This window comes from Engystomops pustulosus, chromosome 5 (genome assembly GCF_040894005.1).
Source record: "Engystomops pustulosus chromosome 5, aEngPut4.maternal, whole genome shotgun sequence".
NCBI lineage: Eukaryota > Metazoa > Chordata > Amphibia > Anura > Leptodactylidae > Engystomops > Engystomops pustulosus.
The window spans coordinates 37,850,237-37,874,954 of record NC_092415.1 but is presented as its reverse complement, the minus strand read 5'-3'; the positions used below and the strand labels follow the sequence as shown (position 1 = coordinate 37,874,954).

At 43.4% G+C, this 24,718-nt stretch overlaps 1 protein-coding gene across 5 annotated transcripts in view; it reads left to right on the top strand.

Moving 5' to 3' along the window:
* Positions 1 to 24,718, top strand: part of LOC140132652 (uncharacterized) — a 255,989-nt gene that overhangs the window by 217,684 nt on the left and 13,587 nt on the right. For 4 of the 5 annotated variants that reach the window (XM_072151669.1, XM_072151667.1, XM_072151664.1 and 1 more), the window contains one exon: positions 2,454 to 2,515. The exons of the other annotated variant lie outside the window; for it this stretch is intronic. In XM_072151669.1, coding sequence (XP_072007770.1) covers positions 2,454 to 2,515 — 62 coding nt within the window. The remainder of the gene's footprint in view (positions 1 to 2,453; positions 2,516 to 24,718) is intronic. 5 annotated transcript variants of the gene reach the window in all.

Sequence of the window (24,718 nt, the reverse complement as noted above, 5' to 3'; positions counted from 1 at the left end):
AAACCCAATAATAAATCCCACCCATATTGTTTTAGTTCCTGTTATATTATATGACGAAATGATATTGATATTGATTTCTAAATCTCATTCTATCATTTGTATTTGTAAACAAAAATATACATATAAAAAGTACCGTATATACTCGAGTATAAGCCGACCCAAGTATAAGCCGAGACCCCTAATTTTACCACCAAAACCTGGAAAAACTCATTGACTCGAGTATAAGCCGAGGGTGGAAAATGCATTGGTCACAGCCTCCCAGTATATAGCCTGCCAGCCCCCCGTAGTACATAGCCTGCCAGCCCCCTTGAAGTATACAGCCTGCCAGCCCCCTTGAAGTATACAGCCTGCCAGCCCCCTTGAAGTATACAGCCTGCCAGCCCCCTTGAAGTATACAGCCTGCCAGCCCCCTTGACGTATACAGCCTGCCAGCCCCCTTGAAGTATACAGCCTGACAGCCCCCTTGAAGTATACAGCCTGCCAGCCCCCTTGAAGTATACAGCCTGCCAGCCCCCTTAAGTATGCAGCCTGCCAGCTCCCTTAAGTATACAGCCTCCAGCCCCCTTAAGTATACAGCCTCCAGCCCCCTTAAGCATGCAGCCTCCAGCCCCGTTCGCCAAGCACATTAAAAAAAAACCTTTCATACTCACCTACAGGCGTCTTCCTGATGCTCCGGTCCACGTGATCTGCCGGCTGGTGCACAATATCACGTGGCGGTGCCGCCGCTGATGACGTTATCAGCGGCGACACCGTTGTGTGATATTGTGCACCAGCCGGCAGATCGCGTGGACGCGTGTCTGCCGGCTGATACAAAACAGAGAAGACCGAAGACCAGCTGCGGGGAAGACAGAAGAGGAGCCGCCGAACATCGGGAGCCACACGGACCATCGGGCCTCCGGAGTATGGAAGTTTTTTGGTTTTTATTGACTCGTGTATAAGCCGAGGGGAGGTTTTTCAGCACATTTTTTGTGCTGAAAAACTAGGCTTATACACAAGTATATACGGTACATTTAAAATTAAATAAAATACTAATTAGCTCCTCTCATCGATATATATAATATATATATCAATATATATAATTTAGGATTTAAGGGGATGATCATAGTAACAAAAAATATAAAATACCTCGTTTGCTACAAAAAAACAAAACAAAGACATACTGGTACTCATGTTCCTAGTCTCAGTTAGTGGCAGCTGTGGTCACATATAGTCACATAACCACTGAGACCATCATTGGTGTAGACAGTCACATGCTGTCTACGTACAATTTGCTGGGATGAAAACAAAGTACCAGTGCTAGGTTGCAAGGAATGTAAGAGGAGAGTTTTTTAAAATATACTGTATATACAGGCAGTCCCCGGGTTACGTACAGGATAGGTTCCATAGGTCTGTTCTTAAGTTGAATTTTTATGTCGAAACTGTATATTTTACAATTTTAGTTCCAGACAAAAAATTTTTTTGTCCCAGTGACAATTGGAGTTTCAAATTATTTTGCTCAAGGATTATCAATAAAGCTTTATTACAGACACCTTACAGTTGATCATTGCAGCCTGGGACTAAAGGAAAGCATCCAGAGAGCTTCACCAGAGGTCACAGTGGGCAGAGGGGTTCATCTTTAACTAGGGGTCGTCTGTAAGTCGGGCCCTTACATAGGGGCCCGCCTGTATATTTTTATTTGTAATTTTATAACTGATGACCCCTTTAATAGTTGTGCCATATTTTGCAGAATTTAAAAAGGTTATGTAAAAAAAATATAAATATATATCAGATACTCAATATTTTAGTTCCATTATTCCAGTACCAACAACCCTGCTTACCTTCTAAAACAATTATCTAGAGATTTACTACACGGGCATATAATTGGTTTAACAGCTGCTAGTAGGAAATGTCTTACTGGCCATTGTTGGTTGTTAACAACATTTCCGAAAATGAAAGGATTTGGCTGTGTCTGGACCACTACTGTATTTTTTGTATTAGTGGTTACAGTAAGTAAGTAAGTACAATATTCAGTGGATTACAGTCCAACACGAGACTGAAATGCCCTCACTGTATCTCGACCTATCAGTTATGTAGTGGTTGTGTATCAAGAAACTTGAAAAAGATTTGTATTTTTTTTTTATAATAAAATTATTTTATAATAAAAAATGTTGTCCAGAAACTGGTTAAATTAATGCGAAAATGGTCAGTGCAAAACTGATATGTTCCACGCTGTCTTTGTAACCAGAATACAATTGCCTCCATAGCATTCTATATCCGCATAGTAAAAAAAAAAATGTAATAAATACATATCAGATATGTTTTTTATGGTGAGAAATGTTATTTTTATTCTAAATTAGGGAAATGTAAAGGGAAAGCGGTGCAAATGTAAAACAATTTCACTCGCCAGCCACAAAAAAAAAAAAATCTCTATGCCTTAATGCTTAAAGCCATTTCATGTTTTTTGGTTTGTAAAGGAAAATGGTATTGAACAGCGAGCAGTACTTTCAGAACTTAAAAGACAGCTGGAAACACAAGAGTAAGTACCTGCATGCTTTTATTTCATTTTAAAGTCTGATCTGTGCCGTATTTCATTCTAAAAACATCCTGGAGCATTGCTAATAACACAGGGAACACAGACAAAAAATGCAGATCCCTCTATTGTTACTGCTGTGGATATGTATGAGGCAGGCGGCCCCTCAGCCAGTTGTTTCCTTTTTAGTGGGGATTTTTTCTAAAGGTGATTAAGAATTAGCAAATCATTCCAGATAAATACATACTGGGTGCCAATTTAATTAATATGCGAGATCAGAAAAACATACAGTATCGTAGTCCTAAAATTCAATGGCCGTTGTACGCGTTATATTTTGTATTGATGCTTTTAAGGGGATTAGAATTCATGAATTTTAAAAAGAAAAAAAAAGTTCATTCTACGTTTTATTCTTTTGTACAAAGCGAACACTAGAGATTCTGTGACCGGGTGCGACAGGGAGCAATTAGGTTAACAATCGATTGTCTGATAATTACGATGTAGAAATTCAGAGACCAGGGGCGCATTCTGAAATCATGCAGTTGGACACCAAGATACCTTGTCTTCTTGTCGTGAATGGCCATCATCCATCATTAATAAATTATACTTACTCTGTTCTTTTGAATTCTATTAATAAAATATCTTTAAAAACTTTACCCTTAAAGGTTTTGTTGGCTGGTTTCCTTTGTAGTCTTTGAGGAAGTTTTATGGTGTAGTTGCGCAACCAAAATCTGGCCAACAGTTGTGACATATTAGCCCTACTGATGTTGTTCCAGTGGACATGTGGATGACCACAGATCCAGCAGCTGAGCATTTAAGGGCCAGAAGAAACCAAACGACAAAGAGTAAGACGCACAGTGGGGCACATTTACTTACCCAGTCCTGTCGTTCTCCAACGAGTATTCGGGTCTTTCAGCAAATCACTAAGGTCGTGCGCCCGATGTCCACCACGTGTCGCTGCTGCGCCGAGTTCCGCAGGAGTTCACCACCCTACTCCTGGTGCATGTAAGTGTGTGTCAAGCGACACTTTTTTTTTTTTTAAATAGCGTGATTTTTCCGAATCTTTCGGGTTTTCCACGCCCCCGATTTTTCGTTGCATGCAAGCCAGCGCCGATGTGACACAATCCGACCGTGTGTGCCAAAAACCCGGGGCAATTCGGCGGTAAAATTTGGAAAACCCGTCAGAAAAACGCGATTCGGACCCTTAGTAAATGTGCCCCAGTGTGAACTGACTCCGAATTCATATCCTGTTCCTTGCTCAGAAGGGTGGTGAGAAGGATCCATCTTATGTTGTTTTCATGCCTTGACTTTTATGTTTGAGTTTGAGCACCAGTCATCTTTCTTCTTTGTACTTGTCTGAGGACTAATGGCTGTTTGAAGTGGGATCATTGTTTTTTTTTAATTTTTTTCAATATGTACATAAGAGTGCAGTTTGCAATTGGCTGTACAGGTCAGCACAATGAACCTTCAGCTTTATACAATGAGGCCTTAGTTCCTCCATGTGCCGCTGTATGCTGCTTCATGTGGTTCAGTCTTTAGAAGCTATTCTATGCTAAGATAAATGCTTAGAAGCAGTGGTACAGAGGCTAGGTGGGTATTACTTTGCATTACCCTAGGTCAGTGGTGGCGAACCTATGGCACGGGTGCCAGAGGTGGCACTCGGAGCCATTTCTGTGGTCACTCAGACCATCACCCCAGGACAGAGTTCACCAAATAGGACCAAATCCACCAAGTCCCAGGCAACTTTGTCTTTGAAGGTCATCCTGCTGGACCAACCATTTTTCCTCTACAGAAAGACCCAGGAGAGAAGCTACAACGAGAGTCTGAATTTGCTCTCCTTCTTTCAAACGTATTTGTTGCCTCAGGGGGGCGATACAATTGAAAGATGTGGAAAAACAGGTATCAATAAGTTACTGCTTAAAATGCCATGTTGGCACTTCATGGGAAGATAAGTGGATTTTGGTTGTAGTTTGGGCACTCTGTCTCTAAAAGGTTCGCCATCACTGCCCTAGGTGATGATGTGGTCTCTGCTCCTATGACTGTGTCGGCACAACATCACTGGAACCACTGATATTAGGCAAGACTTTGAAGTGTTGGCATTGGGGTAAAAGAAAATTGGTAAAGTGAGTATTTCTACTTTTACAATTTTATATTGGTTTTTTAAGTAATTTATGGTTTAAATTTGGCTGGACAAATGAGTTACAGAACCGTTAGAGGAACATGTGGGTGTGTGTGTGTGTGTGTGTGTGTGTGACATAAGGGGCGATAGATGGGCACCTTCATATTCCATAAAAAAGAAATTGTTCAGTGCAACTCTGATTTCATAAGGAATTTTTATCAAATTGTCATATGTGACCCCCCATTTCAGAGCAATGCCCATGTTATGCTGCTCTTTCTAGAGCTATATTGAATATTTATTTTCTTATCTTGTCAGAAATCTTCCTCAGCAGCAGTGAAGTGGGAGAAGACTAACCTCTTTTTGACTTTTCTTCTAAAGCTGTGTCATTTAGAAGCTGCCTATACTTCCCATTATGCTTTTTGTTGGCTCATGAAATAACTTAGAGGTGAGCAGACCCAACGTTTTGGATTCGGGTTCGGCCATGCATCCTGGACATAGTGCCGGATTGGAGGCCAATCCAGCAAATTGACACTCTTAGCAACTAGCCATGGCTATGATTGGCCTGGGCTGTCCCCAGGCTGCGTCCATTCAACACCGCCATTTTGTGGAGGGCCATCGCTCCCAATTATTTCATTGGGGAGCAACAGCCCACCCCAGAATGTTGGAGGGCAGTGCTGCCAACATGTTAGTGCCAGCACAGGTGGTCACAGTAGTTTAGATGCCGATAGCTGCATTTAAACAGTCAACACCTGTGATCTGTTTTGGCACCGATTGCGGGGTCTGGTTTCAGTACCCACAGTTGGACCTGAACATGATTTTAAAATTAGGGCTCGGCTAAACTTGGCCAAATTCGAGATTCAACGGGACCACTCATCCCCTGCATCTTAAACTTTGCAAAATTTGCATTTTAAATACTAAACTATTTCATTGAAAGGCTGCCAATTTAAAATTAATCTCAGGTTACTTTGCCCTAAATAACTTTTTATGCGTTGATTTCAATTTCATCCTCTTTAGGGGTTGACTTTACGCAACCTGCAGCCGGTAGTCTGACCAGATTAAAACTTTGCATTTTTGGTCCTACAGCGTATGTGATGGCCAAGAAAGCCCAGTCCAACCCCCTCAGTGACTCCACTGTCCATAGGTAATATCGTAAAATTGGGCATTCTGCTTTTCTTAGGGAAGAGCTCAGTATTCCTGAGCTCCACTTACTCATCTCTACAAAATTACATTAAAGTTGCAGGCTGTACATTAATCATTTCAGAAGTGAGGAACTGAGGCTCGGAGATGTAATAGAACCTAATTGCAGGGTTTTTCGCTCTGCACTTTAGTAAATTGTGATCTTAGCATAAAACCACAGTGGCCCGAGAGCACAGAATTTTATTATAAAGATGTCAGTGTTAGTTGGAAACATGCACATATTTTTTTATTGGATATTAACGCTTCCAGTGATCAATGACGGTGTGCGGAGCGCATTAGAATTTGTTTTTGATCAGCAGAACGCAATTATTCACCAAACTCAAAACAGAAAGCAAACTGGGAAGAGAAAGCCGAAGAGTTATGGCTTTCTTACAGCGCAGGTAATTTTAATATAGACGAGATTGGTCCAAGTCCTGCAGTTTGGACTGATAGATCATCTCGCACAACTATCATTTCAATAATCTCAATGACAGTGCGGCACTGGATACTTGGTACACTATTATAAATTAAATTTACGGCAAATGTCATTGCTGAGAATATGGAGAGAAATCCGTCATTTGTGTTTGTGGAAGTTAAGATAGGGGGAAAAAAATTTAAGATTCTGTGACAAAACATAACAAAAAATGATGTATATGTCGGGACGATATTACCAGTTGTATGCAATTTCCTTTTTCCATTACAATTTCATTAATATACTGGAGTCACAACTGAGTGTGCTATACCGACACAGCATGTTCTCAGAAGAAATAAGCACATACCTAGATGCCCAGTGATAAGACGAAATGGCAGGTTTGCTTCTTGAAGCGGAAACGGACGCTGCTTTATGTGACAAATTTGCTTCAGCTCTACACGGAATGTGTGTGGATGGCAGCCATGTTTATCCAGCGCTGTTCTTTAAGGATTCTGAAATACACTTTGGTGAGAACTGTGAGGCGAGGCACAGCAGGTAGCAATAGGAAATGCTGCAGACATGTTGCAGCTCTGATTAGAACACGGCTCAGTTAAGCACGGGGAGATGGAATATACATCAATAGGACATTTTCATCTCGTGTTCCGAGGACTTGACTATTACTGGATTGTTTCTTCTTTTGTTGTTTTTTTTTCCCCTCTTTCAATGTTACATATTATGTTAAGAACCCACCCCCAGACCCTCTCTCTACAACAAAGACCCCTGATAACATAAAGCAAAAAGTTTTGAGCGCCGATGCATAGACCTGGGGTGTTAATAAGGTCTTTTTGTATGGAAATCTTTTTTAGACGACCCCTAGTTAAAGACGGACCCCTCTGCCCACTGTGACCTCTGATGAAGCTCTCTGAATACTTTAATATAGTCCCAGACTGTAAAGTGTCTATAATGAAGCTTTATTGATAATCCTCGGTCCAATTACAGCACAAAACTTTGAAACTCCAATTGTCACTGGTTCTACAATGAAAAAATATAGTTTCGACTTATATACAGATTCTTAAGAAAAACCTATGGACCCTATCTTGTATGTAACCCGGGGACTGCCTGTATTATATATAAAAAGGAGGATCCCCTAGTCTCTGCCCTTTTTAATGTTTAATTTAATATTTATTTGAGAATTGAGGCCCTTTGTTTATTACAGTAGAGATCATACATTTATAAAGCGCTTCTAAATTTTACATGATCAGATTGCTTTAGTCTGTTATTATAGCTATCTTTATGACACTTTTTCTAAATGCAGCTTTCTAGGGATGAACGATGCATCAAAGTTTTCATACTATTTCAGTACATTGAGGAGCAAACAGTTCCCATACAGACTCTGTAGCGGGTGGGAGGTTGGTCCCTGATTCTAAGACCTACATTTGAATTGGAACCTTTGCTCCCTTAGAGAACATTGTGCACCACAACCACTTTGCTGAGCTCAGAAGGATCATTTGACTCTAATGTTCCCTTTAAGTTTAGCCATTGAGTTGCATTGTACTATATTACCTTTTTTTTTTTACTCCAGAGGAGATTGCAATTTTTTTTTATAAGGTATTGTATTGGTTTTGAGAATAATGATACTTCAACTATTGGTATGAAAGTCCTAATGTAACAATGCCAACTCAACCTAACCGGTGACCAGGGGTGTAACTTGCTGGGGCTCCAGCAGTGCGGTCACTACGGTGCCATGAGGTCACTTTCCAATATGAGAAGGCTAGTACTATACACCATACATCATAGTCGGGGGCCTGGCACAGATTTTGCACTGGAGCTCATCAGATTCATAGTCTCCACTAGAAAACTGGTGCAGATTATAGCTGAAATCTCTGCCAGGTCAGACCTGGTCTGAACAGGAGCCAGAGCATCTTAGTAGATTTTGTGGGTGGGAGAATGGGAAATATTTAGACTAAATGCCAAATTTAAAGTAACTTAGCCCAATGTGTTGGGCTATCGGAACGGAATCGGAATGCCCCTTCTGACCTAATTGGCGAATGTGGCATAAATACAGAATACAGTATTGTCTTTACCTAGGAGCTGTATTAAAGGGCACCTGTCACGAAGTTTTTCTAGTTACATCTAGTGACAGGTTAGTGATAGAGCCCTATTAACTAAATGCCACACTTCTTTTTGCTAAAATTAGTTTACATCACATCATCATAAAATCCACTTTGTTATCTTACCTGGTACACTGGCAGACTCCATCAGCAAACTATTTGAAAATGTGTGTGTTTTTAAACGCATCATAAGAGGAGATTTGCCTTATTACATAGCTGTTAAGATAGTGTTAACAAGCATGTGTTAACATTGCGTTAACACATGCATTTTGTAAACACAATGTTAACAGCTATTTAATCAGGCAAATCTACTCTTCTCAGCTGTTCTGTAAATGCACCCTGAAGGTAGGAACTATAAGCACATACATGCCTATGGATGTAAGGAATTTTAGGGATGGTTTTCTATACCAAACTCTAAGGTCAATGTCCACACAGTCAATGGTTATGTATGAACATGTGTGACTATACATAAAGATTTTGCTGCAAATTAGATCCCTCTTATCATTATAGAGATGCCCTGGATCTGTTTTGTATAATCCATCATTTCTATTTAAATGTGATAGTGTGACAATGAGGAGTGAATGACGTCACTCATCTATATGCACATGTTTATTAAACAAATGTTTTGGGACCGTTGTGAAACCCAAAGGAAAAAGTAAGATGATGGGGGTTGTAATTTAGCAGTAGCCAGTGTACTGAACGCTGCCTCCCTATGGAGTACTTCTGATGTATCTATCATTGTCTGTTTCTATGATTGATAGTTTAATAATGTTACTAGGAACACACAGGGGCTGTGAATCCAGATCTCAATAAGAGCGCTGCATTTTTCAAGTAAATTGTCTATAGGCACATTTTGGGCACACACTGTGTTAGTTGAGACGTGAAGTATTGCAGTGCTTGGAGGGCACCCGCTGATCACAGACAAGCTCTGCTAAACATTTAGGAATGTGTCCTGGGTAGTCTAATGATCAGGACTATGCAGAAGTTGTCACCACTGGAAAATACATTAATTAATATGTTTAATTTGGAAACCTTTGTGCAGAGCTGTGCCGCTGAACATGTTCCGCGTCTGTAGGGTTTGGAATGAAAACCATTGAATTAGATGTGAAATACAAGGTATGAAATTGGGACGTTCAAGGTAGTCCCTACGAATTATGGATCAAAAACCGATCCGAAAACTGTTATCTCTGTGTCTCTGTAGTGGCCGGTCTCTGTAACTACAGGTTACTCTCTCTTCCACTTCTGGATACAGTGGTGGCGCCTGGATAGCACATGGCAACTCTTACAGGCTACGTGCACTCTGTCCATGCGGTGACAAACAAGTGACTGGCGAATGCCGGGTCTTGACCACTCCAATGCTGATCTATGGATAAGCCTTCAATTAGTAATTTCTGTTCGGTGGCAGTGCATGATTTTACCTTAAAATAAAACGAAAAAATAAGCACAGAGTAGTTTGACATGTTTTCAAAAAATCTATAGGACAAGCCAAATACGAGAAACTTTGTAACATACAAGAAAAAAGTGTATTTCTCTACTTATCATTGTGAGTTGTCTGGAATGTTTTCCTCATCCTCCATCCTCCTGCTGAACTGAAATCCATTGTGAAATCTCTGCACAGCCTTGTTACACAAGAAAGATGTCTATGGAGAAAGGAGGGGGAGGAACAAGGTCTGCTCCAGGTCTCAGTAGGCCCCGGGGTGACAGACTCCGTAGACCCCTTTGCAGTGAATGTGGCAGCATTGAAAATTCAGAAACTGAAACATGTTCCCTAAAAATATTTCCTAGTTCATCATACCAAACAGCCCCTCGTGGTTATTTTATCCAAGCCCCCGACACCATATTGATTCATTAGATACCTTAACTCCCCTCACCCCATGGATTCCTTATGTACAGCCTTATGTGGGACCCCCCAGCAGCTATGGGGAGCCCTGGGAAGGAATGAACATACACTAAATAAGAGTGAAGAGAAACATATAGCGCAAGTGGCCCCTGGAGCTAGATAGTAAGTTTCTATCCCACTCCAAGTGCTTTATTCACATCATTGCTGGTTAGTATTTCTTTATAATGTCCTTTATGACTCTGATGTTGCATCTAATTGAGTTGTGGAGGAGAATATCCTCTACTATACTGTAACATTAGAAAAGTGTTTCCTTGCTTATTCTTACTCTCTTTGCATTGACATATTTTCAGCTCTACCAAAACCACTGCACGTTCACATATGAGTTTGCATGTGTATTGTTTGCATATTGTCTATATCTCTGCATCATCAATCTTTTTGTACAATATGAAAATTTGTCTCCCAAAATTGTATCGATGTGAATGCATTTTGCATCCTGCTATTGTACCCTGCTTGTGACAAGATGGCGGGGACTTACAGATGGCACTTAGTGATTACTTTCTGGTGAGGAACAATAAGGGATTAATGTCAGGCCTGATAAGATGTCTTGTTAATATTTATTTATTCATAAATATTTGCTGCTAGAGATAAAACAAGACATAAATGTTGTCTCTTTGTGTGCCATGGTTGTGTGGCGCCGAGAAATGGAGGCCGAGAGGAGAAGTAGCAATTATCGCTGGTGGCGCTATGAGTGGGCAAAGGTCGGGAAGTCTCTGGTAGAGTCAGATAAACGCTCCTGGGCCACATGTCACACTCCACATTGTATTTGCCCTTTCTCCCCTTACAGTTACAGTAATAAGGCAGGCAGCAGGGAGAATCATGCAGCAATTATTCATTTTTGTTGTCACCAGTCATTCAGTGTCCCGGGTCTCATAGAAATTAAATCGACCTGACACCGCACTCCTCGGCTCTGACTGTTGACTGTTGCATTGGTAATAAGCAGCTCTCTACAATATAACCTGGCTATAAAAAAAATTATAATACAAAAAATTAACCTGGCTACAAAAATTAATTTTAAAAATACAAAAAATAATATGATACAAGAAATACAACTTTATTTATCTTGGCTTAACATGTTCATACAACAAGATGTATTCATCACATTCCTGTCACCTTTCCTAACAACATGAATAATAAGCTGTAGAAAATGGAATCTGCCTAAACCGCCAGAGCTGCTAATTCTACGGACTGAAGGTTAAACAAGTCCTACAGTATCAGGATATCACTTGCTCCCAAGACCCAGTTTTTAGCTCCGGGTTCTCGAAACTCATTACCACATGGATATCAGCCTATTTTGTGCTTATAGTGAGTCTTCACCATGTAGGTTTTCCTGTTCGAGGGTGGAAAACAACATATCCCTTGACCATTTTTGCGATTTGTGTGTAATTTGTTGCCGAGCTGTATGTCTGCAAAAATGGTCTGTATGTCTTCTATTCTTGCTAATCCCCAAAAACAAAATGAAAGGCTGGCAACCAAGGTCACTAGTTTGTCCCGATGTTACCTAGGAACTGATCCCAAATTTCACATTGCACATTGATGATACCCATATGGCATCAGTACTTGAGGAAAGTTGTGGTTTGGCTCACACTCATGAGTAAGGGCCACATGTAAAGGCCTGAAACATGTAGGTTTGCCTACTTTTTACACTATTATTGGATTTAATTTTTGTACCAGTATGGATTAAGTAAAGGAACCAAGAAATTTTACCATATATTTTTTGTGTGCTGGAGGAGTAAATTTTTTCCCATATTCACACCGTTGGCTGATGCGGTTTCTCCTTTCCTCCGTCCACCTTTTTGAAGGACTTCTCAGGTGGTTTTCAGTGCATCATATGGTGACCAGATTTGTATTGTTATCCGTGTGAATACAATCAATTTTTTGTTTGCACAATTTTGCACAATACAGATGTTGTGTATCACTGATGCTGGACCTTTACGTTCTACCTGTACAACAAAGGGAAGGTACATTTTCAGGAAACTCCAACAATATGAAAATAGGTGGAACATCTTAACATAGTTCTGGCTCACACCCCTTTTCCTTCACCATCAGTAACACCCGTGATCAGCGCTGCCACCAATCGTGGGTGTGGACTCTTTAAATGCCACTGGTTACATCTAAATCAATGTGGCACGAATGTGCCACCACTTACACGCTGGCATCAATGACAATCCCCCCCCTCCATTTTTATAACCATTATGATACAATAACAGTTTTTTAGGTATAACATAAAAACATTTATGTAAAATACAACCTTTGAAATATAATTTTACTAAAATGTAATTATACAAAACCCTATATGGAAAAAAACAATATTCAACATCATTGCATCGAATAATATTTGTGTAGTGAGTCTATGAATTGTTTCTCAGAAACACTATTGCCTCCATCAAATCCTTCTTCATAGATGACCTCAAGTCTGACCTTATTTTCTCAACTAACAACATACAAACACAAGCTCCTAGAAAAAGCAAACTAAAACGTAAAGCAGCATACACAGAGAATACACACTGCACAGCTGCTTTATGCACAGTTTATTGAAACTTAATATTTACCTTAATCCTGATTTTCTGGTCACTCTAGCAGGGCTGTGATGTGTGCAGTGAACCAATTGTAACAACTTATAATATTTGTATGGGGTCGGAGTTGGTTCATTTAATTCCACCAAAATGGTCTCTGATGCCAAAACCCTGACTCCACAGTCCTGGCTGACCGTAGCTAGAGTGAGTAGACACATTTCTTTGAAAAATGATTAGAAATGTATACAACCAAATTATGAGTAACACCCCCCAGAATTCATTCATTTTTACGAAGAAGGATAAATCATGAGTCGTGACAAGTCTTGACTTAGAATATTCCAATTCACACTTAAAAATATCATGAGATATTTGCCTTTGTTTAAAAAGCTGCAAAAATCCCATAGAATAGTTATTTTGTTAATGTGAATTTAATGTTTGATGTTCGTTCCTGATCATTATGATACTATTACCATTCCATATGCTATATAGGTTGCACTATAAGTCAGTGATTGAGTAGAAGGTATCAGAACTGATGAAGACAGCACTTGGATCTACTCTTCTAATGCTTTGTCCAGTAGAAGGCTATTCTATGGCTACAATAGTTCAGGACTTTGCCTTGCTTTGCATACTATTTATTTACAGTAATCGGCAGATATGAGGGGGATGACTTATGGGAATGACCCTCAGAGATTCCTACATTTTGTACAGAGGATACACCGAAATCTTTAGGCTGGCATTAAAAAGGAAGCTTTTGTTTCACTGGGAAGACAAACAGCTCCATGTAATACATCAATATGTATTTCTGAACAAAGAGATTTTTATAAAGCGTGCTCGAGAACAAGCCATTGTCATATAGAGTTTCCTGTAGCTGAAGAAAAAAAATCTGCTTGTGCTATTGATTAGCGCCAGTCACAGTGAAAAAAAATGCATTCAAAAAGGATCAGTCTTTAGAAAGCCATAATTACATCTCCAGCAAGGAGCGTTATTTACCCATGCATCCCCACCAACATGATGCCGCTCACACTCCCGTCTTCAAACATCAAATTGCAGGAGATTCTTTTTCGTCAAATGCTATTTTTGAATGTGTTAAACATTCGCCAATTGGCAGGATTTTGGGTTGTTTCTTCTAGGAGGAAAATCATAAGACCTTTTTCAGAACCGCTTCTCATCTGTCTCCCTCCAGTTATATTATTTATGTATCAACTAGCAGAAGGGGTTAAATGAAACAGGGTAGAACATTACTTCAAGGAATTCTCTTGTTTTTCCCCTATGCAGCCTTGTAAACAATGGGTGTCATTTACTAAGGGCCCGATTCGCGTTTTCCCGACGTGTTACCCGAATATTTCCAATTCGCACCGATTTCCCCTGAATTGCCCCGGGATTTTGGCGCACGCGATCGGATTGTGGCGCATCGGCACTGGCATGCACGCGATGGAAATCGGGGGGCGTGGCCGAACGAAAACCCGACGGATTCGGAAAAAAACGCCGCATTTAAAACAAAAATTGTGTTGCGGAGCTTGCACTTACCTTCACTCAGCCCGGCTCGGTGTATTCCAGTGCGTTCCAGGGAACTTCAGTGCAGCAGCGCCACCTGGTGGACAGCGGAGGAACTACCTTAATAAATCCTGGCCGGACCCGAATCCAGCGCAGAGAATGTGCCGCTGGATCGCGAATGGCCCGGGTAAGTAAATCTGCCCCAATATGATTATGTGTAAGCAATGACTAATGTTTGCCAATATTGTAAGCTGCAAGCTTAGACCAATAGTGGAGCGAGTAGTAGGGTGATGTAATGATGCGTTTACCAGAAGGTTCCGGCCCTACATTGGTGGGACAGTTCTTCACCATGTCTGGCCTATCTTAGAAATGCACCTGAATGGATGCAGACTATAGGCAGTGCACAGGTATGGGGCTACAATGTCTTGTGCCGCCCTACTCTGCTGCCGTCCGCAACCCCCTTCATACTCCTCCATGCCTACTTGAATAAAGGTGGCCTAAGGGGGGAAATAGTTTAAATTCCAAGCCGTGCAATTGGAATTTTTTAGGGCTTCTATGCCGGATTTCAGGTGTACAAGCTGCCCATAGACTTTGATGCGGTAAAAACCTGTGAATTTGTTAGATCTCAGGTGCTGAATGCTGGTCAGGTTTCTAAGGCATTTGCTGCTGTGGTTCCAGCTAGGGAAATGTTCTGCAGCTGGGTGTGCTCTAGGCTTGTGACCATACCCAGATGAGATGTTCTGCAAGAGACTTCTGAAGTGACAGACTCTGTGTGTTACATGACCTGGAAAGAGTGACTAGTCCAGACCAGTCTACTTGCAGGACAGCATCCGCGCGCTCCATTTAAACCTACCGTATTTTTCGGACTATAAGGCGCACTAAAAATCCTTTGATTTTCTCAGAAATCAAAGGTGCGCCTTATAGTCCAGTGCGCCTTATATATGAACCGTACTTACAGACAACAGCTGTCTTTAACTGTGCACAGGTTTGCCACCTGCTGGTCATTCATCCTTATAATCAGGTGCGCCTTATACTCTGGTGTGCCTCATATATGAACCTAGACGTTTTAGCAGGCATTTATTGATGGTGCGCCTTACACTCCGGTGCGCCTTATAATCCGAAAAAAAACTGTACTTGTGGTCTCTCTCCTTGCCTGTGATTGTCTATCTTGACTCACTAGTGTCAATTCTTCTTTTTTTACTTCTGGCTATTCTAATATTTGCCTGTACAATTGGCTGCTCATTTACCTCTGGCGTTTGTAATTTTGCACCCTCTAGGCTTTACCTGGTTTGAACTAACCAGATTTTTGTGTAGTTTCTCTTTAGTCATCTTTCCTTTTCCATTGTTTTCTGTAAGCAAAACTAGTGTAGGGACTGCCACCCAGTTCTCAGTTACGGCTTAGCGCAAGACTGGCAAGCAGGCAGGGATAGAGGCTGTGGGAGAATTCAGGGCCAACTCTTCACCCCTGTTGTGACAGAATTATAATGAATCATAGAGCATCCCCCATTTGTCTTTTTATTACATACTTATGGTCCATCAATAGGATTTCTCAGTTCAACGTTAACGTCTCCTGCAGTGACACAACTACAGATTATCCATTTTTTTTATTGACTTCGGCCTTGACTTAATTCCATGGAAGTGATTTCTCTTCTGTAGAGCAGTGAAGAACATAATGGGATGCGTCGATAGTACAGTAGAAAGGCTCATATGCAGAAGTCTGCAGCATTCATCACAGCCCTTCGTACCTAATGCATATTTAATCACAAATATATTTGCCCTTGTTCATACTATTACAAACAAGGATGTGTTAAGTACTACACATCCTGCCATTAGCGCTACCCTTGAATGTGCCTTATAGTTATTCTGTTACTGCGTCTCTCTTGACAGACTCCACAGGCAAGTTACAAGCAACTTTGAAGCAGTGTGTGTCTATCACAGGGACTGGCTGTCAGATCTGCATGTCTGCGTGCCATCTGCCTTTCTGACTGCTCTTTGATACCTTGTAATGATTGTACATGAGCCTATTTGTGAATAATAAACATAATATTTTATTTGAGGCTTTTCCCGCTTATTTTGCCACCTAAATTTGTTTTCATTTGCTGCAAAACTTTGCCTTTCCGATAAAGTCTGTTTGTTTGTTAGTTTAGCGCAGGAGGCGAGGTTTCTAATGCTGAGACATATGAATGTGATAACCACAATATTTCTATTGATATGCAAAAGAAAGTTAGAATCTGCAAAGTAAAGGAAATTTACCATGTGATTTGATGCATTATGAACCAAACATACCTTGAGAATGCTGTAGCTACACTGACGCAGAAACATATCTTGTTTAATCCCTGAACTGAGTTGTTTTGCTGAAGGAAGCTCGCTGAAACACAGCAGTCAGTATGCTCCCTGCTTTCCCAAGGTCCTGAATTCTATAATTGTTTTTATAGCAAAAGCACCTGGATCAGGGATTAAACAAGATATTTTTCTGCATCAGTGTAGCTACAGCATTCTCAAAGTATGTTTGCTTCATACTGCATAAAATCAAATGGTAGATTTAATTTAAAGGTTAAACATTTTTTTACAATTGTAATGGACCCCAATTGAATCAATGGACGGAGAAATAAAGTTCTAACCTTCTTATCTGGTGGCATTTAGGCATCTAGTCCCAGAGTCACCCTGGCTTTGAGTGCATGCCTCTGAGTAACAAGTCATTGGCAGGAATAAAACGGCCAGTGGGCCCATTACTATTGTAAAGATGACATGACAGATGCCCTTTACCACTGTTCACTCTAACGTTGTGGCTCCAACCAATAATGGAATCCATGACACTGGGCCAAATCTTATAGATTCAGACTAATCAAGAATTTCAAGGTTTCTGCCAATTTGATGCCTACATTCTACACCACTACTGCCACAAGTGGCAGAAAACGAGGCAGGGAAGTAAAATAGTAATGTGGTGCGGTTTATGTGAAAAAGTATTGTAATCTGTTGGCAGCATGTTGTAAGGAAATGTATTATAAATAGAGATGAGCGAACATGCTCGTCCGAGCTTGATGCTCGGTCGAGCATTAGGGTACTCGAAACTGCTCGTTACTCGGACGAATACTTCGCCCGCTCGAGAAAATGGCAGCTCCCGCCGTTTTGCTTTTTGGCGGCCAGAAACAGAGCCAATCACAAGCCAGGAGACTCTGCACTCCACCCAGCATGACGTGGTACCCTTACACGTCGATAGCAGTGGTTGGCTGGCCAGATCAGGTGACCCTGGGATAGACTAGCCGCTGGCCGCGCTGCTCGGATCATTCTGTCTCTGGATGCCGCTAGGGAGAGAGCTGCTGCTGGTCAGGGAAAGCGTTAGGGTGTTCTATTAGCTTACTGTTAGGCAGGAGTGATTCTCAAAGAACCCAACAGCCCTTCTTAGGGCTACAATAACGTTCTACTTTTTTTATTTTAATTTGCATCTTTTACCATTTTGTGAGGAATTAGCAGGGGGACTTGCTACCGTTGTGTTTAGCTCTTAGTGGCACACATATCCATAGCAAAGACCGAAGTGGGAAAATTCAGTAGGGGTTGGATTTCTATTAGGCAATAACTCAGTGTCATCTCATCTGGCATAGTAGTGTGCTTCCTTTGATACTTGGCTAGAAAATAGCCATAGGAGAATACAAACAGCTTCTTGAAGCCTACAGTAGCGTTCTATATATTTGATTTCTGGTTGATCTGCTGGTGGCTGTAGTTTCTGCAGTGCATGTACTTGCCAATTCTGAGCAATTTGTAGTGAGACTTGCGACCGCTGTGTTCTGCGCTTAGTGGCGCACATATCCATAGCAAAGGCCGAAGTGGCAAAATTCAGTAGGGGTTGGATTTCTATTAGGCAATAACTCAGTGTCATCTCATCTGGCATAGTACTGTGCTTCCTTTGATACTTGGCTAGAAAATAGCCATAGGAGAATACAAACAGCTTCTTGAAGCCTACAGTAGCGTTCTATATATTTGATTTCTGGTTGATCTGCTGGTGGCTGTAGTTTCTGCAGTGCATGTACTTGCCAATTCTGAGCAATTTGTAGTGAGACTTGCGACCGCTGTGTTCTGCGCTTAGTGGCGCACATATCCATAGCAAAGGCCGAAGTGGCAAAATTCAGTAGGGGTTGGATTTCTATTAGGCAATAACTCAGTGCCATCTCATCTGGCATAGTACTGTGCTTCCTTTGATACTTGGCTAGAAAATAGCCATAGGAGAATACAAACAGCTTCTTGAAGCCTACAGTAGCGTTCTATATATTTGATTTCTGGTTGATCTGCTGGTGGCTGTAGTTTCTGCAGTGCATGTACTTGCCAATTCTGAGCAATTTGTAGTGAGACTTGCGACCGCTGTGTTCTGCGCTTAGTGGCGCACATATCCATAGCAAAGGCCGAAGTGGCAAAATTCAGTAGGGGTTGGATTTCTATTAGCCAATAACTCAGTGTCATCTCATCTGGCATAGTACTGTGCTTCCTTTGATACTTGGCTAGAAAATAGCCATAGGAGAATACAAACAGCTTCTTGAAGCCTACAGTAGCGTTCTATATATTTGATTTCTGGTTGATCTGCTGGTGGCTGTAGTTTCTGCAGTGCATGTACTTGCCAATTCTGAGCAATTTGTAGTGAGACTTGCGACCGCTGTGTTCTGCGCTTAGTGGCGCACATATCCATAGCAAAGGCCGAAGTGGCAAAATTCAGTAGGGGTTGGATTTCTATTAGCCAATAACTCAGTGTCATCTCATCTGGCATAGTACTGTGCTTCCTTTGATACTTGGCTAGAAAATAGCCATAGGAGAATACAAACAGCTTCTTGAAGCCTACAGTAGCGTTCTATATATTTGATTTCTGGTTGATCTGCTGGTGGCTGTAGTTTCTGCAGTGCATGTACTTGCCAATTCTGAGCAATTTGTAGTGAGACTTGCGACCGCTGTGTTCTGCGCTTAGTGGCGCACATATCCATAGCAAAGGCCGAAGTGGCAAAATTCAGTAGGGGTTGGATTTCTATTAGCCAATAACTCAGTGTCATCTCATCTGGCATAGTACTGTGCTTCCTTTGATACTTGGCTAGAAAATAGCCATAGGAGAATACAAACAGCTTCTTGAAGCCTACAGTAGCGTTCTATATATTTGATTTCTGGTTGATCTGCTGGTGGCTGTAGTTTCTGCAGTGCATGTACTTGCCAATTCTGAGCAATTTGTAGTGAGACTTGCGACCGCTGTGTTCTGCGCTTAGTGGCGCACATATCCATAGCAAAGGCCGAAGTGGCAAAATTCAGTAGGGGTTGGATTTCTATTAGCCAATAACTCAGTGTCATCTCATCTGGCATAGTACTGTGCTTCCTTTGATACTTGGCTAGAAAATAGCCATAGGAGAATACAAACAGCTTCTTGAAGCCTACAGTAGCGTTCTATATATTTGATTTCTGGTTGATCTGCTGGTGGCTGTAGTTTCTGCAGTGCATGTACTTGCCAATTCTGAGCAATTTGTAGTGAGACTTGCGACCGCTGTGTTCTGCGCTTAGTGGCGCACATATCCATAGCAAAGGCCAAAGTGGCAAAATTCAGTAGGGGTTGGATTTCTATTAGGCAATAACTCAGTGTCATCTCATCTGGCATAGTACTGTGCTTCCTTTGATACTTGGCTAGAAAATAGCCATAGGAGAATACAAACAGCTTCTTGAAGCCTACAGTAGCGTTCTATATATTTGATTTCTGGTTGATCTGCTGGTGGCTGTAGTTTCTGCAGTGCATGTACTTGCCAATTCTGAGCAATTTGTAGTGAGACTTGCGACCGCTGTGTTCTGCGCTTAGTGGCGCACATATCCATAGCAAAGGCCAAAGTGGCAAAATTCAGTAGGGGTTGGATTTCTATTAGGCAATAACTCAGTGTCATCTCATCTGGCATAGTACTGTGCTTCCTTTGATACTTGGCTAGAAAATAGCCATAGGAGAATACAAACAGCTTCTTGAAGCCTACAGTAGCGTTCTATATATTTGATTTCTGGTTGATCTGCTGGTGGCTGTAGTTTCTGCAGTGCATGTACTTGCCAATTCTGAGCAATTTGTAGTGAGACTTGCGACCGCTGTGTTCTGCGCTTAGTGGCGCACATATCCATAGCAAAGGCCGAAGTGGCAAAATTCAGTAGGGGTTGGATTTCTATTAGCCAATAACTCAGTGTCATCTCATCTGGCATAGTAGTGTGCTTTGATACTTGGCTAGAAAATAGCCATAGCAATAGGATAGCATTGTTTGGTTTTAAAAACTCAAAAAAAAACAAAAAACACAAAAAAAAAAAAAAACACAAAAAAAACAAAAAAAAGTAAAAAAAAAAAAATAAAGTTATAACTCTCATTTTAAAAATGTTTAACCCGAGGGCTAGGGGTAGAGGACGAGGGCGGGGACGTGGGCGTCCAACTACTGCAGGGGTCAGAGGCCGTGGTCCTGGGCGGGGTGAGACACCACCTGCTGATGAGGGAGCAGGGGAACGCCGCAGAGCTACACTCCCTAGGTTCATGTCTGAAGTTACTGGGACTCGTGGTAGAGCACTGTTGAGGCCAGAACAGTGCGAACAGGTGATGTCGTGGATTGCTGACAATGCTTCGAGCAATTTGTCCACCACCAGTCAGTCTTCCACGCAGTCCACCCATGTCACCGAAATCGCCACTCCTCCAGCTCCTGCACCTCAGCCTCCTCCCCCCCAGTCTGCCCCCTCCCAGGAAAATTTGGCATTTGAACCGGCATACTCTGAGGAACTGTTTTCTGGACCCTTCCCACAGTCACAAACCACTTGTCCGGTTGCTGCTGAGCAATTTTCCGATGCCCAGGTTTTCCACCAGTCACAGTCTGTGGGTGATGATGACCTTCTTGACGTAGTGGAAGTGTGTAAAGAGGTGTCCGACGATGAGGAGACACGGTTGTCAGACAGTGGGGAAGTTGTTGTCAGGGCAGGAAGTCCGAGGGGGGAGCAGACTGAGGGATCGGAGGATGATGAGGTGACAGACCCAAGCTGGGTTGAGAGGCCGGGTGAACACAGTGCTTCTGAGACGGAGGAGAGTCCTCGACCTGAACAGGTTGGAAGAGGCAGTGGTGGGGCCAGACGGAGAGGCAGGGCCAGAGCTGGTGCATCAGCGCCACTGTCAACTAGTGAAGCTCCCGTGGTGAGGGCTCTTGCGGCGAGGGCTAGATCTTCAGAAGTGTGGAGGTTCTTTAAGGAAACACCGGATGACCGACGGACTGTGGTGTGCAACATTTGCCAAACCAGGCTCAGCAGGGGTTCCACCACTACTAGCTTAACTACCACCAGTATGCGCAGGCATATGAATGCTAAGCACCCCACTCAGTGGCAACAAGCCCGTTCACCTCCGGCCGTGCACACCACTGCTCCTTCCCCTGTGTCAGCTGCTAGTCAGCCCCCTGCCCAGGACCCTGGCACAAAAACCCCATCGTCGCCTCCACGATCCTCCACAGCATCCACCAGCGTTCAGCTCTCCATACCCCAGACGCTGGAGCGGAAACGCAAATATAGTGCAACCCACCCGCACGCCCAAGCCCTTAATGTGCACATCTCCAGATTGCTTAGCCTGGAGATGCTGCCCTATAGGCTAGTAGAGACCGAGGCCTTTCGCAACCTCATGGCGGCGGCCGCCCCTCGGTATTCGGTCCCCAGCCGCCACTACTTTTCCCGATGTGCCGTCCCAGCCCTGCACCAGCACGTGTCAGACAACATCATCCGTGCCCTGACCAACGCCGTTTCTGACAAGGTCCACCTGACCACGGACACGTGGACGAGTGCTGCCGGGCAGGGCCACTATATATCGCTGACGGCACATTGGGTTAACTTGGTGGAGGCTGGGACCGAGTCTGACCCTGGGGCTGCTCATATACTGCCGACGCCGAGGATTGCGGGGCCTACCTCGGTCCAGGTGTTTCAGGCCTACTATGCCTCCTCCTCCTCCCACCCCTCCTCCACCTCCTCCTCCGAACTACCATCCGTGGGCACGGCGCCATCAGTCGGTAGCTCTAGGCACAGCAGCAGTGCCGTCGCTAAGCGACAGCAGGCGGTGCTCAAACTGCTGAGCCTAGGCGACAAAAGGCACACCGCCCAAGAGCTATTACAGGGCATCACGGCGCAGACTGATCTGTGGCTGGCACCGCTGAACCTCAAGCCGGGAATGGTTGTGTGTGACAACGGCCGTAACCTGGTGGCGGCTCTGCAACTCGGCAGACTGACACATGTGCCATGCCTGGCCCATGTGTTAAATCTGATAGTGCAGCGTTTCCTCAAGACATACCCCAATCTGTCTGATTTGCTCACGAAGGTGCGCCGCATCTGTGCGCATTTCAGGAAGTCCAGCCCAGATGCTGCCACTCTCAGGGCAGCGCAGCGCCGCCTCCAACTGCCCGCTCACCGACTGTTGTGCGACGTGCCCACGAGGTGGAATTCAACACTGACCATGTTATCCAGAGTTTACCAGCAGCGCAGAGCGATTGTAGACTGCCAGATGTCAACTTCCACCAGAACTGGTAGTCAGGTCAGTCAGCTTCCTCAAGTCTACAATGAGGAGTGGACGTGGATGTCTGATATCTGTCAGGTGCTGAGTAACTTTGAGGAGTCAACACAGATGGTCAGTGGCGATGCCGCCATCATCAGCCTCACCATCCCGCTGCTTGGCCTGTTGAAAAACTCTCTGGTCAGCATGAAGTCGGAAGCTTTGCGCTCGTCACAAGAGACGGGGGAAGAATATTCCCTTGTTGATAGCCAAAGCACCCTGAGGTCTGTTTCTCAGCGCATATCGGAGGAGGTGGAGGTGGAGGAGGATGAGGAGGAAGAGGAGGAGAATGTTGGCGAGACACAAGAGGGGACCATTGTTGAGTCCTTCACTGTTCAGCGTGTATGGGCAGAAGAAGAGGAGTTGGAGGAGTTGGAGGAGGAGGAAATGGACAGTCAGGCCAGTGAGGGGAGTGAATTCTTACGCGTTGGTACTCTGGCGCATATGGCAGATTTCATGCTAGGCTGCCTATCCCGTGACCCTCGCGTTCAAAGAATTTATTCCAGCACCGATTACTGGGTGTTCACTCTCCTGGACCCACGGTACAAGCAAAATCTTCCCACTCTCATCCCTGGAGAGGAAAGGAGTGTGAGAATGCATGAATACCAGCAGGCCCTGGTGCACAAGCTGAAACAGTATTTCCCTTCTGACAGCGCTAGCGGCAGAGTGCGTAGTTCTGCGGGACAAGTAGCGAGGGAGAGTAGGCGAGCAGGCAGCTTGTCCAGCACTGGCAAGGGTACGCTTTACAAGGCTTTTGCCAGCTTTATGTCACCCCAGCAAGACACTGTCACCTGTCCCCAGTCTCGGCAGAGTAGGGCTGATCTTTACAGAAAGATGGTGAGGGAGTACGTAGCTGACCATACCATCGTCCTAAATGATCACACAGCTCCCTACAACTACTGGGTTTCAAAGCTGGACATGTGGCACGAACTGGCGCTCTACGCCTTGGAGGTTCTTGCCTGCCCTGCCGCTAGCGTCTTGTCCGAGCGGGTTTTCAGTGCAGCTGGTGGCATCATCACCGATAAGCGTACACGCCTGTCGACTGACAGCGCTGACAGGCTGACGCTTATTAAAATGAATAAAGGCTGGATTTCTCAGAATTTCCAATCTCCACCAGGTGAAGGAAGCTCAACCTGAATAATTGATCCACTCCTCCTCCTCCTCCTCATTTTCCTCCTTCTCCTCCTCTTTGTACAGTAAAGCAGAGGAAACTGGCTATTTTTTGACAGGGCCCACTGGCTCTTGCTATAGTACTTCATGCATTTAATTTTTCTGGAGGGCCACCTACCCGGTCCTCTGTTTGAAACAATTTTTGTGAGTGCCACATACAGGCACTCAATCTATTCCATTTTACTGCAGGGCCACCTACCTGCTCCTCTGGTTTGAACAATTTTTGGGACTGCCACATACAGGCACTCAATCTATTCCATTTTACTGCAGGGCCACCTACCTGCTCCTCTGGTTTGAACAATTTTTGGGACTGCCACATACAGGCACTCAATCTATTCCATTTTACTGCAGGGCCACCTACCTGCTCCTCTGGTTTGAACAATTTTTGGGACTGCCACATACAGGCACTCAATCTATTCCATTTTACTGGAGGGCCACCTACCTGCTCCTCTGGTTTGAACAATTTTTGGGACTGCCACATACAGGCACTCAATCTATTCCATTTTACTGCAGGGCCACCTACCTGCTCCTCTGGTTTGAAACATTTTTGGGACTGCCACATACAGGCACTCAATCTATTCCATTTTACTGCAGGGCCACCTACCTGCTCCTCTGGTTTGAACAATTTTTGGGACTGCCACATACAGGCACTCAATCTATTCCATTTTACTGCAGGGCCACCTACCTGCTCCTCTGGTTTGAACAATTTTTGGGACTGCCACATACAGGCACTCAATCTATTCCATTTTACTGGAGGGCC